At 47.8% G+C, this 17,684-nt stretch overlaps 2 protein-coding genes across 4 annotated transcripts in view; one reads left to right on the top strand and one right to left on the bottom strand.

The window, feature by feature from the left end:
* LOC143294308 (uncharacterized) overlaps positions 1-17,684 on the bottom strand; it is a 42,429-nt gene that overhangs the window by 12,408 nt on the left and 12,337 nt on the right. The window lies entirely within an intron of this gene.
* LOC143281114 (peroxisomal membrane protein PMP34-like) overlaps positions 1-17,684 on the top strand; it is a 31,401-nt gene that overhangs the window by 9,176 nt on the left and 4,541 nt on the right. For all 3 annotated transcript variants that reach the window (XR_013055098.1, XM_076586092.1, XM_076586106.1), the window contains exons 5-7: positions 5,407-5,532; positions 13,280-13,428; positions 15,590-15,688. Coding sequence is in view for 2 of the 3 variants with exons in the window: in XM_076586092.1 (XP_076442207.1) it covers positions 5,407-5,532; positions 13,280-13,428; positions 15,590-15,688 (374 nt within the window). In the remaining variant the exon portion in view is untranslated. The remainder of the gene's footprint in view (positions 1-5,406; positions 5,533-13,279; positions 13,429-15,589; positions 15,689-17,684) is intronic.

The raw sequence follows: 17,684 nt of genomic DNA, 5'->3' as shown, positions 1-17,684 counted from the left end.
GACTCAGCTCTGCTTCTATGCAGTTAGTGGTATGTAAGTTGAAGAATGGGAGCAGTTTCAGAGAGGATGCAAGTATTGCTGGGTTATAAAAAAGGGTTGTCGGTTAAAGGTCCCAAACCCTTTCACAGCTGAAGAGGCAGTAAGTTCATGTTCATGGTGTCTAGGCCTCAGCATAGAAAGGCGGGGCCAGTTTCAGCATTCCCCGACTGAAGTCAGGTACCCATTCACACCAAGGTAGATGATGATGATCATCGGAGACCAAGCTCTAAGCGCTTGACAAACTTGGTGTCATTAGCACAACAGGCTGCCTACCTGGGTAGAGCTGACAGCTGCCACTGGGCGCTCATCATTCATTTCCTGTGTCATTCAATCAGGTTTCAGTCAAGCACACATACACACTCATACAGACGTGTAACATTTTACATGCATGACAATTTTGTTTATTTACCCTGCCGTGTAGGCAGCCATACTCTGTTTTCAGGGGTGTGCATGCTGGATGTGGCCATGTTCTTGTTTCCATAACCCACCGAACACTGACATAGATTACAGGATTCTTAACGTTGGTATTTGATATTCTGCATGTGTATACACATGAAGGAGGTTCAGGCACTAGCAGGTCTGCACATATACTGACCAGGGAGATTGGAAAAATCTCCACTCTTTACCCACCAGGCGCTGGTACCGAGATTCGAACCTGGGATCTTCAGATTGAAAGTTAAACGCTCTAACCACTCAGCTATTATGCCAGTTAGTTGAGGAAAATTGGAGTACCGTGCCTTTCCCAAGGACACAACACCATGCTGAAATGCAGCCTGGAACTCCGATCACTGGTGAACACTGGATCAGAAGTCTGACACCTGACCCATTTTGCCTTGGTGCCTCCTATAAGTAATGGTGAAGGGGACAAACAGCAATTGTTGACAGGGGCTGGCAGGCAGAGAGAGCAGCCCTGAGGGGATCCTCTAAAGGGTGCAGTGGTGGTCACTTGCTAGGGTTTTCTTCTTCTTCTGCGTTCATGGGCTGCAACTCCCACATTCACTCATGTATGCGAGTAGGCTTTTACGTGTATGACTGTTTTTACCCCGCCATGTAGGCAGCCATACTCCGCTTTCGGGGGTGTGCATGCTGGGTATGTTGTTGTTTCCATAACCCGAACACAGACATGGATTTCAGGATCTTTAACGTGTGTATTTGATCTTCTGCTTGCGTATACACATGAAGGGTGATGAGGCACTAGCAAGTCTGCACATACGTTGACCTGGGAGATTGGAAAAATCTCCACCCTTTACCCACCAGGTGCCATCACCGAGATTCGAACCTGGGACCCTCAGATTGAAAGTCCAGTGCTTTAACCACCCGGCCATTGCGCCCGTCACTAGGGTTGAAATTATACGCTGTGCCAGTCTTGATCCAGAGCTGAGCACTCTTTGAAGTCAGATATAATTTACAGATTTATTTATTTTTTATTTCGTTTTTTTTTTTGTTTGTTTGTTGATCGCACTTTTGTATGACTTTGCACCAGGTTGGAGGTGTTTATATTTTTTAAAATATTTTTTTGGTTGATCTCACTTTTATTTGACTTTGCTGAACACTGGTGGGAGTTGTTTATTTTTATTTTTATTTGTATTTTTGAATTGTTTGATTGGTCCGGTTTTTATTTGACTTCAGTGTTGTTCCCAACCAAACCAGTTCCTTTCAGTTTCATGGTATTTCTTTATATTCGCTCCTTGCTTAGTTTGAGCTGTCTGAAACGACTACATGGACTGAAACAAAGTGGGGTGAAATGGTCTTTTGATAGTATTTATATTTTGAACTTGACTTAGAATTCACAAGGCCTGAAGAAAGATTGAGTGTTTTTTGTTGTTGTTTGTTTGTTTTTTTGTTTTTTTTGGTTATGTTGTTTTTATTGATCTGTAAGCATTGTTTTGGCTTATCTTCAACCTTTAAACTTTATTATATTATTTTTTTCAATGTGTGGATATTCAGTCCTGGCCTTTCTGGTCAGCTGGGCAATAACTAACACGATGAATCTGAAAAGACTCTTTGACTCTGAAATGGGATTCAGAGCTGGTGAGAATGATCAGGAGAAGTTGTTTGTTTTATTGTGTGTTTAGCGGAGATTGGAAACAATATCCTTTTTTTTCATTTCTTTTTTTTTTCTTTTTCTTTTTTTTCAATACTTAACATATTTCTTTGGCTATTTAGACTTTAGCGGAAAAGTAGCTGCTTAATTTTCATCCAATAAATGAAGTCTGATTTTGTGCCATTGAGTGTTTTTTTGTTTTTTTGTTGTTTTTTTTATGTTGCTGTCAATTATTGTGGAAGCAAACAACATAAAATATGCATATGCTGCATGTTGTATGTAACAGTGGTGGGTTTGGTAGAGAATGTATTTGTGTCTTGGAATGATTATTGGCTTACTTTGAATTAGTGGCTTATTTTTCTTTTGTTGCTGGGTTGCATGTGTTTGCATTCTGTTCTTGCACTGCCCATTGCAGTTGTGTTCTTTGTAGGTATACATTTTCCTTTTTGTTATGTAAAATAACATATTGATAGTGACACACATAAACATAAATTGCTTGATTTATTTGTGAAAGAATTGCTCAGATGGACACCCCAGAATTTTGAACATTCGGAATACATGAATTATAAACACAACACAACACACACACACACACACACACACACATGTAAGCAGAGTTTTATTGCTTAAAGAAAAGTTATGAATCTCTAATGTGGGCTAAAAACAAACAAACAAAGAAATGATTTTATACATAAACATTCTGACTGAACCCGATTAATACTGATAGTTCCATGCATTTATGCATTTTCATGCACACTTCATGCATGTACACTTCTGCACCCTCACAAGGACCTCTCTTCACACACACACACACACACACACACACATACACACACACACACACACACACACACACACACACACACAAACCAGAGATTTTGGCATGTTTATAGTTAACAGGTTCGAATTTAACTCTCTTTTTTTTCTTTTTTTTTTCTTTTTTTTAGTGCCAGTTGGGCACTCTGGACAAAACATTTGAGTGCCCAATTGTGGTTTTGAGTGCCCAATTGTGTTTTTGGGTGCCAGCATAATAAAATGAAATAAAATCTTCCTTCATTTCAACGGTGTTGCAAGGAAAGTCTTTCTGCCAGGCTTCATGTGTGTGTTTAGGGTTTACATAGAGTGTGTACGTGTGTGTGTGTGTGTGTGTGTGCGTGCGCACGCGTGTATAGGGTTACATATGCGTGTGTGTGTATACAAGGTTGCACATACTGTGTGTGTATGTAGGGTTGACATGACGTATGTGTGTGTGTGTGTGTGTGTGTGTATGCAGGGCTGCACATGCTGTGTGTGTGTGTGTGTGTAGGGTTAACGTGATGTGTGTGTGTCTGTGTGTATAGGGTTGACATGATGTGTGTGTTTGTGTGTGCGTGCAGGGTTGCACATGCTGTGTGTGTAGGGTTGACATGATGTGTGTGTTCTTTAGTTTAGCGTTTTTTCACTATCAGTGATATTAGATGTTAAAAAAAAAATTAAAAAAAAATGGCGGGGGGGGGGGGGGGGGGGGGGGGGGGAGTATATAAATAGCAGTACTTATCTTCTTGCCCTCGTTGCCAGTTTCATATACTGGTGGAAAATAGTCATTTGGAAGTTTGGGAAGCTTACATGCACTGATATTAAGTGACTGCAGAATCAAAACGTCACACTTACTTGATGCTAGAAAATGTTTCAAAGAGGCCAGGTTAGATAGCATAGATCTGCAGTTCCACTGGAGCAGCCTAATTTGTAATTGCGTTTGTTTTTTCATTACTGATTATCTTTCCTATCAAATAGGAATATAATATTAGTAATACTATGAATAAATCAAACTGTATGGTGGTGAAAATAAATAGTAAATGAAAGGAAACGGGGAAACAAAAATAATAGGCTAAATAAATTATGTTTGTGAGTGTGTATGTGCGTGCAGGGTTACACATGCTGTGTGTGTAGGGTTGACATGATGTGTGTGTGTGCGTGCAGGGTTGCACATGCTATGTGTGTAGGGTTGACATGATGTTTGTGTGCGTGCAGGGTTGCACATGCTGTGTGTGTAGGGTTGACATGATGTTTGTGTGTATGGGGAGGGGAGGGGGTGGGGTTGATGTGACGTGTGTATGTAGAGTTGACGTGTGTGTGTGTGTGCAGGGCTGGTGAACATGTTCCTGACGACCCCCCTGTGTGTGTAGGGTTGATGTGACGTGTGTGTGTGTGTGTGTGTGCAAGGCTGGTGAACGTGTTCCTGACGACCCCCCTGTGGGTGTAGGGTTGACGTGATGTGACGTGTGTGTGTGTAGGGTTGACATGACGTGTGTGTATGTGTGTGTGTAGGGTGACGTGACGTGTGTGTGTGCGGGGTTGACATGACGGTGTGTGCGTGCAGGGCTGGTGAACGTGTTCCTGACAACACCCCAGTGGGTGTAGGGTTGACGTGATGTGACGTGTGTGTGCAGGGTTGACGTGACGTGTGTGTGTGTGTGCAGGGTTGACGTGACGTGTGTGTGTGTAGGGTTGACATGACGTGTGTGTGTGTAGGGTGACGTGACGTGTGTGTGTGCAGGGTTGACATGACGGTGTGTGCGTGCAGGGCTAGTGAACGTGTTCCTGACAACACCCCAGTGGGTGTAGGGTTGACGTGATGTGACGTGTGTGTGTAGGGTTGACGTGACGTGTGTGTGTGTGTGCAGGGTTGACGTGACGTGTGTGTGTGTGTGTGTGTGTGTGTGCAGGGTTGACATGATGTTTGTGTGTATGGGGAGGGGAGGGGGTGGGGTTGATGTGACGTGTGTATGTAGAGTTGACGTGTGTGTGTGTGTGCAGGGCTGGTGAACATGTTCCTGACGACCCCCCTGTGTGTGTAGGGTTGATGTGACGTGTGTGTGTGTGTGTGTGTGCAAGGCTGGTGAACGTGTTCCTGACGACCCCCCTGTGGGTGTAGGGTTGACGTGATGTGACGTGTGTGTGTGTAGGGTTGACATGACGTGTGTGTATGTGTGTGTGTAGGGTGACGTGACGTGTGTGTGTGCGGGGTTGACATGACGGTGTGTGCGTGCAGGGCTGGTGAACGTGTTCCTGACAACACCCCAGTGGGTGTAGGGTTGACGTGATGTGACGTGTGTGTGCAGGGTTGACGTGACGTGTGTGTGTGTGCAGGGTTGACGTGACATGTGTGTGTGTGTGTGTGTGCAGGGTTGACATGACGTGTGTGTGTGTAGGGTTGACCTGACGTGTGTGTGTGTGCAGGGTTGACATGACGTGTGTGTGTGTGTGTGTGTGTGCAGGGTTGACATGACGTGTGTGTGTGTGTGTGCAGGGTTGACATGACGTGTGTGTGTGTGTGTGTGCAGGGCTGGTGAACGTGTTCCTGACAACACCCCTGTGGGTGGCCAACACACGCCTCAAGCTGCAGGGAGCCAAGCTGCACACCAAGGCCTATGACAAGGTCACCAGCAAGCGCTATGAAGGAATCATAGGTACAGGCCATTCCCTTTTCTTTGTTACTTTGTTTAGACATGAGGCCAATTGAATCATAGGTACAGGCCATTCCCGTTTCTTTGTTTTGATATGAGGCCAATCTTGTTTTTCCTGTACTTAAAAACTATACTAGGGCAAAATGGTTACAGTAATGAAAGCAGTGCTCAGTGTGTGTGTGTGCACATGTGCATGTGCGAGTGCGTGTATCTGTGTGTCAATAGACAGTAATGTCTTGCAAAACAGTGGACACTGTTTATCCAGTGTGTGTGTGTGTGTGCGCGCGCGCGCGCATCCCCATGAACAGCGATTTCTGTTCACTTGTGTGTGAACATGTGTGTGTGTGATCTGTATGTTTGCACAGTCTGAGTATATGCAGTTTGGTGAGTGTTTGTTTTGGTGTCATATACTGTACCATGTCAAACTGATGCAAACTAGGCCTATTGGTTTGCTCTGCTTGGCCAAATTTCGCGCGGCTAACGGTGAAAAGACGGGCCCACCCGCTCTCAGCCAATCAAACGCCTCTAAAAACTATAAGCGCTCAACCATTCCTTTGGCCAAGGCTCTCCACGCCATCTTGTCAGGTTTACGCTCTGTCTCGTCTTACGCTTTTTTCGGCTATTCAGCGTATCCTTTTGGCCTTATTTTGTTGCATGCGGCTTGTGTTTATTGTATTCTTACATTCTGTGTACTCGATTCGACTCGGCACCCTCGATTCGTTCGATTTTTTCTGCCTCTAAGTCGATCCTGTCTTTCCTTTCTCTGTTGGGGGTCGGATTTTCGCTGGGTGCCTAAGCGCGGGTTCCATGCCTCGTGTGCCATACCACGAAGGCAGGGAATCATGATGCTGGGATTGAGACTCGGTAAGAGACTCTCCCAGGCCCGGAGCTCATGATTCCTCCCGATACGGACCGCGGCGATGCGTCGTTAGACGCTGATCGCGGAGGCGACGTTCGTACCAGTAAAACGGTCATGAAGGGGACCGGGGGGAAAGAGGTACGAGCGTCGCCTCCCGAGGTGTCCCAGCGCGAGGCAGGGAGAAGGGTGAATGGCAAGTCATCTCCGTGCTGTGGGGACTCGCAGCTAGGCGCGGACTCCCAAGGGGAGGCCGCGCCCGGCCATTACCCGGGTCCCCACTCGGAGACGGCCCTCACGTGCCCCATTGTTGTTCCCCCTCCTCCCTTCTCTGTCGACCCCCCTCCCCCACCTCCTTTTGGGGGGGGAGAAAAATTTGGTTCCGGGGGGGGATCTCTACTTTGCCCACCCCGGACCAAGCCACCCCAGTCTCCCCACGGGAGGGGATTCGGGGCGCGTGGCAACCTGCTCTGCAGGTCTTCCCGCTATCCGGCCGGTCTCCCCTGCTGGGGGAGGCCCGTGCGTGTCAGGCGGTTCCGGGCAGTCAGCCCGCTCGTCTTCGGGCGGGACTGACACCCAAGTCGGACCTGACCTCCCTCCGACTTGGCCAGGTTGTTCCCTTCATGGAGGTCAACGCACCAGTGACCCTTGGGGTTCGGGTCACAGTATGGCTGGTGCCCACGGGTGGTTACCCCCATTCTACCCGTACTGGGGTGCACCTAGGGTGCACACTGGGTTGCCGGGAGCACCAAGGGCCAGCCCCTTGTCCGCTCCCCACCGGACCCAACCCAGCACATCTCACAGGGTGACACACACAGCCCCGACAAGTGGGATCGACTTCTTGTCGGTCAGGTCGAGCTCCTCGACCAATATTGCCACTCTGTCCACAAATCGGGCCTCTGTCAACCCACAGGTGACCTCCACGGTCACAACGGCCTCCTTGTCAGGACCGACGGCTGCTCAAGGGCCCTACTCGGCCCGGCGAAGCCGGCAGTCCCCACCTGCCCAGCCCTCGGTCCTACAGTGAGATGAGTGGGTGTTTGTCCCCACACAGCACTCGTGGGTCACTCTTGCATCCAGGGGCGCCCTCTCTGAAAAGGTGTGGCACCCACCATCCCAAGCATGGTTGGACCTACGGTCCACACGCTCCCCACCCGCTTCAGGTGTCAAGGACATAACAGTGGCGGCCATGGTCCCGGCTCGGGATCGTCCCAGCTCATCCCGCTGGGCTGACCACAGCTCACAGGACGCCCCAGTGGGTACATCCACTTGGGATGGCACCCAGCAGGGGATGGACTGCGAACAAGAGTGGGAGCCCCTGTCTTCGGATGAGGACGAACAAGCAGATGAACACTCTTCGCCCACATCCCAGGGGGGACAGATTGAGCCCATGCCTCCCTAGGGACCAGCCTGAACCAAACTCGGACTTTGCCGAGCTCCAACTGACCCTCCCCAATAGGGTCACGTATGCCGAATCAGTCCCTCAGGCTACTTTGTTACCCTTGACCCTCCTTACGCCATGTGACTCTAACTCCAGAACCACAAGGCAACTCAGAGTGCCAGAAATGGTGCAGGTATGGCTTAATAAGCCAGCCCGCACTGTCAGGGGTGCTGCTTCCATCCCTCCTCCAGGCAGGGAGTCCCTCTCTGCCCCGGGCGCCTTTTCCCCGGGAAAGTTTCTTTAAGATTCCTCCAAGGGAGGGGTGTGGTCCTGGTACACACAGGACCACCCTGCCTACAGCGGAGCAGAGCCCTCCGCACAGGACAGGATGTTGGTCTCACAGCGCACCACCTTCCCCACTTCAGCTAACCTATACTTTAAAACATTAGCAAAGTGGGACAAATTGGCCCGCCGCTGCCCCCTCGAGGTTTCCACGGCGTACACCTTCGACACGTTCCTTCACAGGGCCAATGACCTGTGGGAACAGTGTCCGGTTAATCAGGACAAGGGGTCTCCTTCCTCAGTCCCGCCGGGCCTCTTCACTGACCAGAGGTTACACGCTTTTGGCAATAGGGTAGCATCTGGTCTCACGGCAGCTGCAGACACAGCTACCAGCCTTCACTTCAGTACTGTGCTAGCGCGGCGTGATGCCATTTTCAGCCTCTCTAACATTCCTGTGGAGGAGAGGGCTGCCCTGCGGTCCATGCCAGCACAGCAGCACTCCCTCTTCGGCCAGTTCCCGCCCCATTTTGTCAGCCACAGGGCAGGGACAAACAGGGAGGTGGCCTCATATTTGGCCCACACCTCTCATGGGCTCCAGGGTTCTATGCCATTGAAGAGACCGGCCACCAGGGCCCCTCCATATACCACGCCGCCTGTCAAGGCAGCGTGTGCTGAATCAGGGTCAGAGGAATAAACCACCTTATGTCCGTCCAAGCCGACTGGCCATGCCCAAGGCCAGAAGGCAGCACCCCCAATGACTGGGCCCCGATTCAGCACCACCAGTCGTTCAGCCCCTCCAAGTAGGAAACTTGTCCCGGCATGCACATCAGTGGTGTGCTCTGGGACTCAACGACGGGATTATGTCGGTGCTAGAGTCTGGGTACATGCTGTCTTGGGTGGAGGACCTCCCCCCTCTAAGATCCACTCCTCCTCCTTAGGTGCCCAGCTCGACGGAGCAGGAGAGCGTCCTAGAAAAAGAGATATCGCACCCACTCCTCATGGGGCTATATCTCAACTCTCGGACCCGGGCCCCGGTTTTTACGGCTGGTTGTTGGTGATTCCAAAGGTCTCGGGAGGGTGGAGACCAGTTTTGGACTTGTCCCCCCTCAACAAATTCCTCCCCAAAATCAAATTCAAGAGGGACACACAGGCACAGATTCGGGAGACCATCCAACAAGGTGATTGGCCTACCTCTATCGATCTGGAAGATGCTTATTTTCATATACTCATCCATTCGGCATCCCGTCGGTACCTGAGGTTCGTGTGGAGGGACAAGGGGTTCCAGTTCCCGGCCCTCCCATTTGGTCTGTCCCTTGCCCCTTTCCTGTCTACCAAGGTGCTGCGGGAATTGGTGTCCATCGTCCGCTCGGAATCCATTTGTCTCTGTGTGTACCTGGACGACTTGCTTATCCTGGCCCAGTCGCAGGCCCTGTGCCGGAGTCATACGGCCAGACTTCTAGACCTTTGCTCCCAACGGGGCTTCCTCATGGACCAGCAGATATGCGATCTGTCCCCACGTTAGTCCTTCGACTTCTTAGGGATGAGATTCGACACGCGGTCTATGATAGTCTCTCTGGCGCCAGATCACTGGGACCATCTGGCAGGCCTCCTCAGCCACTGGCGCCACTCCTCCCAAGATACAGCGTGGACACTTTCTTCCCTCTTGGGCATGATGGAGTCCACGGCACCTCTCATTCCCCTGGACAGGGTTCTCAAGCGCCCTCTCCAGAGGGCACTGAGGTTACGCCAGTCCCAGAGCACTCAGCCATGGGATACCCAGATATGTCTGGGCGAGTGGTTCCTCGAGGTGACATCAGAGTGGTTAATCACCCCCCTTCGGACACAGGGGGTGCCCTTAGCCCCACCTACTCTTCAGGTGGCACTCTTCACAGACGCCTCCTCCCTGGGCTGGGGAGCCCACATGGACTCACTCTATGCAGCAGGGACTTGGTCCCCGGAGGAGCGCCTGTGCCACATCAATGTTCTGGAACTGGAGGCAGTTCGCAGGACTCTCCTGCACTTCATGGGGGAGGCTACTGCCAAGACCATCCGCTTGTTCACGGACAAGACGACGGTCGCATGTTATGTGAACAAATGGGGGGAGCGCACTCGGCAGACCTCTCCATGCGGACTGAGGCTCTCCTCCGTTGGTGCCACAGCAAGGGCATTGCACTTTCAGCGAGACGCTGAGCAGGAAAAACCAACTTCTTGGCAGATGCTCTTAGCAGGTCCAAGAGTGTCATACGCACAGAGTGCACCCTGGACAAGGACAGCCTTCAGGGGGTGTGGGAACAGTGGTTTCGGCCGATGGTGGACCTTGTTCAACAAGAGACTTCCCACTTCCGTCTCTTCGGTTGCCGACCCAGAAGCGTGGGCAGTGGATGCTCTCTCTCTAGATTGGAGCAGTCTGATTGCCTCCGCGTTTCCTCCCTTTCCAATTCTGTCCAAGGTGATACGGAAAGACAGATTGGAACACCCGCAGCTGATCCGCATTGCGCCGAAATGGCCAGTCCAGACCTGGTTTCCGGACCTTCAGTCCCTGACACATGTTCCCACCCCTGGAACTTGAAACCAAATCTCATCTGCTGAGGCAGCCTCGCTCAGGCACTCCGCATTCCAATCCTCAACTGCTCCACCAGCACGCATGGCTGCTGTGCGGTCGGAACTGTCAGCATCACCATTGAAGTCCTCGACCCCTCGGTCGGCCTCTGTGTCGGCTGTGCTGACCCAGGGGTGTGCCTCCTCTGACCTCCTCTCCATAGTCACCAGAGCAAGGAGGCAGGGAACGGAGACTTTGTATGACTTTCGCTGGAAGAAATGGTTGCGGTGGTGTACAGCTCAGGGCATTACCCCTACGAACCTTACGAGCATGCAGCTGGCCAACTTTCTGGCTCTCTGCTCCTCGGTTCATCCTGTCTGCTAGTTCTGGGCGAGGGTACAGGTCTGCCTTCTGTACCACATTGCAAACAGCTAGGTGGTTCCGCCTTGGAAGCGGATTGCCTGCTCAGAGAGGTGGCTAGGGGTGCCCCTCTGAAGGAAGCTAGAGACCCCAGAAGAGTGCCCCTCTGGGACTTGTTCCTGGTGCTGGATTTCATTCGAAAACAGCCCTTCCTACCATTGGGGACTATTCCTTTTGGCATCCTCACCCTCAAGACCACTTTCCTTCTGTGGCTGGCCACAGGCAGTCATAGAAGTGAGCTGCATGGGCTTAGTGGAATGCCACAAGATCTGGCCTTCCACAGAGATGGTTCCATCACTATTCGTTTCCTTCCAGAGTTTCTGGCTAAGAACCAAGACCCTGAGGTTCCTTCCCCCTCTCTGAGAGTCAGACCTTTGTCTGATATTCTTGCCCAAGATGAGGATAGGCACCTGTCCTGTTCGGTGTCTCAAATATTATTGGGATAGGTCTCGCCATAGGCGTTCTTCTCAGAGGTGTCTGCTCATCTCCCTCAATGAGAATTACAAGAAAGACATCGCTGCAGGCACCATTTCCCGCCAGGTTTCCCAAGTCATTCGTAGAGCCTACTCTCATGCACACAGGGATATCAGCTGTCTTCATCCCAGAGCACACGAAGTGCGGGCCATAGCTACTTCGGCTGCTTTCCAGCACTCAGTGCCAACGCAGCATGTCTTGGAGGCAGCCTTCTGGTGGTCTGAGAATCCCTTCATCAACTTCTACCTCAGGAATTTCCGTATGACCAGGGCTGACGGTTCCAAGGGGATTTCCTTTGTTGCGGCTAACACTGCCGTCTCAGTTACAAGGGCTCCCCATATGAACCAGTAGGCGTTGCCCTCCTCCATTTGCTTTAAATTCTGCATCAGTTTGACATGGTACAGTATATGACACCAAAAGGAGGAGTTTGTATTATACTCCATGTTTGGTGTTAAATATACTTACCATGTCAAACTCGAATGCCCGCCCGTCCGTCCCCGCGTCTCCGCCGTGGTTCTCATGGGGCATTTTTGTTCATGGCCACGGAATGATTAAGCGCTTATAGTTTTTAGAGGCGTTTGATTGGCTGAGAGCGGGTGGGCCCGTCTTTTCACCGTTAGCCGCGCGAAATTTGGCCAAGCAGAGCAAACCAATAGGCCTAGTTTGCATCAGTTTGACATGGTAAGTATATTTAACACCAAACATGGAGTATAATACAAACTCCTCCTATTAGTATGTTTGTGTGCAGAGTGTGTTTTAGGGGCACCATTAATATGTTTGAGAGTATATTTCTATGTATGAGAGTTCTTTGCCACAGATATTCAGATACTTGGAGGTTTTGGGGTCAGCAGTATGTATTTATTTACTTCACTGTGGGCTGTCAGCTCTGATGTAAAAAAACAACAACAGGTATCTGATAGTACTTATCTGTTGGTCATCTTTTTGTTGTTATTTAGGTGTTACATAGTACGTTATTAGTGTGTCAGTAGTGATTAAGGGTTGGTTTTTTTTCCCAGTTGATACTTGTGTAGCAGCTCTTTGGTCAGGGACCAAATTCTGAGTGCTTTACAGACATGGAGTTATTTGCACATCAGGCTGCCCACCTGGGTAGAGCTGAGAGCTGCCTTTGGGTGCTCATCATTCATTTCTTGTGTCATTTAGTCAGGTTTCAGTCATACACATGTACACTCTTATAAATCAGAGTTGATTGTTCTTCAGAATTTTGAGAAGGACAGCCTGTTTGTTGCTGTGGGGTGTTTCACCTGCACTGTTGGTCTTTACTTCACCAAGGATGTGACTATTTGAACAGCAGGTTACAAATGAATCAGGGGAAGTTAGTATGTTTGAAGGAAAAGTATCTGGAAAAATTAAACTGAGCGTCTGGTCATTCATTTGAGATGATAAACTGAGGCTCTGTATGCAGCACGTTCAGGAATTGACTTCAGATCTTACAGAAAAGAAATTATTTGTTTTGATGACTTGATTCATTCAGCAACTGGCTTTTGAAGATGATGTAGACAGGATATGTAAGTTTGTTTGTTATTTCTTAATTTGCTGATTGTCTTCAGATGATAATCAGGGATTTGTTTGTTTGCAGATTGTCTTTTTTGTTTGTTTGCAGATTGTCTTCAGATGATGATCAGGGATTTGTTTGTTTGCAGATTGTCTTTGTTTGTTTGCAGATTGTCTTGTTTGTTTGCTTCTTTCTTTGCAGATTGTCTTCTTTCTTTGTTTGCAGATTGTCTTCTTTCTTTGTTTGCTGCTTTCTTTGTTTGCAGATTGTCTTCTTTGTTTGCAGATTGTCTTCAGAAGATGATCCAGGCGGAGGGGGTGTGGTCTCTGTGGAACGGGACGGGCCCCTCTGTTCTTCTGGCAGCCAACCCTGCCATTCAGTTCATGGTGTATGAGTCACTGAAACGCTACTTCCAGCAGTTCTTCCACACAACGGTAAGTGGGCAGTGGCTTTAACTCTTTTCCTGCCACAGGCAGCTTTAGTCAACTAGACAGTTCACCTCCACAGACCGCTTTAGTTGACTAGACAGTTCACTACCACAGACCGCTTTAGTTGACTAGACAGTTCACCACCACAGACAGCTTTAGTTGACTAGACAGTTCACCACCACAGGCAGCTTTAGTTGACTAGACAGTTCACCACCACAGACAGCTTTAGTTGACTAGACAGTTCACCACCACAGGCAGCTTTAGTTGACTAGACAGTTCACCACCACAGACAACTTTAGTCAACTAGACAGTTCACCACCACAGACAAGTTGACCAGACAGTTCACTGCCACAGGCAACTTAGTCAACTAGACAGTTCACCACCACAGACAAGTTGACCAGACAGTTCACCTCCACAGACAGCTTTAGTCGACTAGACAGTTCACCACCACAGGCAGCTTTAGTCGACTAGACAGTTCACCTCCACAGACAGCTTTAGTCGACTAGACAGTTCACCACCACAGACAAGTTGACCAGACAGTTCACCTCCACAGGCAGCTTTAGTCGACTAGACAGTTCAGCACCACAGGCAGCTTTAGTCAACTAGACAGTTCACCACCACAGGCAGCTTTAGTCGACTAGACAGTTCACCACCACAGACAGCTTTAGTCAACTAGACAGTTTACCACCACAGGCAACTTAGTCAACTAGACAGTTCTCGGCTATAAGTGACTATAGTCACCAAATAGGGGTCATGTTAAACAGACTGTTTTCACGTTGTGACAGAGCTTGACAGCTGCAGCCAACTTTCCCGTGCATTAGGAAATTGACTAACCTTCCTCCCTTGACCGACTTTGAAATGAAGAAGTCTACAGTGTTTTGACATGAATAGAATCGTGCGACTGAGAGCATTGAGTCTAAAAATATTTGGCACTGTGGAGTGTTTTTCACACAGCAGTTTGGCAGTAAAAGAGTTTGTTAAGTTAGGCAATGTTTTAGCTTCTGTGCTATATTTCCTCACAAAAAGATAAAAGACAAGGAAAAGAATGTCAGTAGTCTAGGACAGTTGCCTTTACATGGAGCTGTGCAATACACAGCAAATGTAGAGTAATGGGACAAAGTGCAGTGTGCTTGTCTTCAGCATATTTTGATATCTTAACTCTCTCCAGATGACGGAATGCATGGGCATTATTACATAAAATGTAGTCGGTTTCAGACGAAGGAATGGAATAGCATTTTCAAAAAATAAAAATCCATCTTGCGCTGTACATGTGATTTTGTGATTAGCCAAGCAGAGTGCGCTATTGTGGGTCACTCCACAACCGAATGGTATGATTGGCCAGCTTGTCATGTGTGGCCCGTCTTGCACACACACTGACAAAGTCACCGACCGGTCGTCTGCTCACGTGCCAGTCTGTCAGCAAAGTGGGTTCTTCTCAAAATGTTGAGGAGCAAACAAGGCAGTGACGGCAACGTTTTAGTGTTGCCGAAGTACTCGAAATGCTACAAACTGAAGAGTCTGACATTGAAGAGCTGGATGATGACGAAGAAGAAAGTGAATAAAGTGCAGAAAGCGAGCATGGGTATGGTGATTCGGGGTGAAAAATTGGCATTATTTTCTATATAATGGCAAAACTGTAAAAATAAGATGAGAATTTTGATTTTTGATATATGTAATAGCCCAACATGTAATAAACCAGTTCTGAAAGTTTTATTTTCTTACTCTGTATTTTGTATTTTTTGTAAAAATTTTTTCCAAACCTTACAAATGGGCCATCTGTGGGGAAAAGCAAGGGAAAAAACTTGTCATCCCGTGTGAGTTGACACACGGCAACTGATGAGATAGGTAGAGAAACACAGAGAGAGAGAGAGAGAGAGATGACAAATTGCCTTGATTTCTTTTCTCGTGTGTTTGCATACATATGTGTGTATGTCGTGTCAGCTGCTGTGTGTGTGCTTGTGTGTGGGGATTGTGAGAGCTGGTGTGTGTTAGTGTGTGTGTGTGTGTAGGCTAAGCTCTCAAGGCATGTTTGGTTAATGCAAAGGTCATGCACCTGCTCCTCTTTAACCATAAATCTTTAAAGCAAATAAATGATGTAGCGTATATGGATCAGACAGCGTGCTTTGACACCACCTTGAAACTGAAAGTGAATCTGTTGTCCTTGCAGGAACTGAGTGGGTTGGTGTACTTCGTCATTGGAGCCATTGCCAAAGCCATCGCCACCACGGCAACATACCCTCTGCAACTCATCCAGAGTCGGCTGCGGGTAAGTTGTTTTCACCTGTGTTTGGGGTGGCTCTACGTCACCTTTGGGATTACTGTTGTAATGAAAGCATAATGATAATAATGATAATAATAATAACAATAATGATAGTCATAGTAATGATGATGATAATAATAATAATAATAATAATACTGCAGATTGATAATCACACCTCCCAGACAAGGAACTTCTGGTGTTTACAATAAAAATTATGCATACATAATGCATACATGTTCCAACTTAAAAAATTGTTTGCAACCTTGGTGTTTACTTAGACCAGACTCTATCTTTTGAATGGCAGATTTCCTCGATCTGTGAAATATGTTGCCTTGAGTTACGTAGAATAGGCTCTATACGGCACTTTCTGTCTCAGGATGCCACAAAAACCCTCGTCTGTTCCCTGGTCCTATCTAGGCTTGACAACTGTAATTCTTTGATCGCTGGATGCCCCAACTACTTGTTCTCCAGACTTCAGAGAGTCCAAAACCATGCTGCACGGCTTATCTTCCGCTCTCTCAAATCTGCTCATATTACTCCTCTCCTTCCCTCTCCACTGGCTACCTATTGACAAAAGAAAAGATTATAAACACTCTCTCCTGTGCTAAAAATTTATGATTGGCATGTCTCCTTCTTACTTTTCTTGGCTTCTGCATTACTACTCTCCATCTCGCCAGCTCCGGTCATCAGGTGATGACCATTTCTTAAAAATTCCCTCCTAGAAAACCAGATCATATGGAAAACGCACTTTCTCTTTCCAGGCAGCTTCCGCATGGAACTCAATCCCGTTTCATGTCTGCCATGCTGTTTCTTGCCCGTCTTTCAAAACCTCTTTGAAAACTCATTTATTTCCAGCCATTCAAATCAGTAAATAACTCCTTGTCTTCACTTTTATGTTTTAATCAAGTAAGTTTTTTACCTCTATTGTTTTTACTATTTTTAAACGTAATATGTTCATATGCCTTGAACGATCAGGATGCGTGTGCGTGCACGCATGTACGTGTCTACATCTTGTGAGGAGTGGGTGTGGGTTTGTGGGATGGAGTTGGAACAGGATGATCTGTGTGTGCGGGTGTATTTGTGCGTTTTCAGTATGCACACGTCATTGCATTTTTTATTGTAAACGCCCAGGGCTTCTGTATCATTAGATTGGCTGTACCGAATATCTTTTTATTATTATGATAATTGTTATACATAAATATACATCTGTTCAAGTACAACATATTCACAAACACACTACCAAACTCTCTCTCACACACAGACACACACACACAGACACACACAGACACACACACACACACACACACACACACACACACACACACACACACACAGACACACACACACACACAGACACACACACACACAGACACACACACACACAGACAGACACACACAGACACACACACACACAGGCACAGACACACACGCACACGCACGCACGCATGCACGCACACACTCTCTCTCTGTGTGTTTCTCTCACTTCTCCCAAGTTTGACAGGAAAATCAAACATCTAGTCATTTGGATGAGACGATAAACCGAGGTCCCATGTGCAGCATGCACTTGGCGTACTGAAAAAAACAACAACACCATGGCAACAAAAGGTTTGTCCTGTGGCAAAATTCTGTAGATGCAATCCACTCTGATAGGCACACAAATATACGTGCATGCACTCAAGGCCTTACTGGGTTATGCTGCTGTCAGGCGTCTGTCTACCAGATGTGGTGTAGAGTATATGGATTTTTCTGATCACAGTGACCCCTCCTTGAGAAACTGAAACTGAAGAACTGTCAGCACTGGAATCAGCAGAATCTTTTTTTTTTTTTATCATGTGAAGAATTTATGGTTTCTTTTGTTAACGTGTCAAAAACCCAAAGTGACAAACTGACTAAGATTGTGCTTTGTGAAAGAGAATGGAGAAGGTTTAAAAAAGAAAATGCTTATGATATGCTTTGGCAGGAATACTGAAAATAGATTTTGGGGCTGGCAGTTCTTGTGGCA

Source organism: Babylonia areolata, chromosome 1, assembly GCF_041734735.1.
Source record: "Babylonia areolata isolate BAREFJ2019XMU chromosome 1, ASM4173473v1, whole genome shotgun sequence".
Taxonomy (NCBI): domain Eukaryota; kingdom Metazoa; phylum Mollusca; class Gastropoda; order Neogastropoda; family Buccinidae; genus Babylonia; species Babylonia areolata.
Note: the sequence above shows the minus strand (reverse complement) of the source record. Positions and strands in the feature narration are given on the sequence as shown.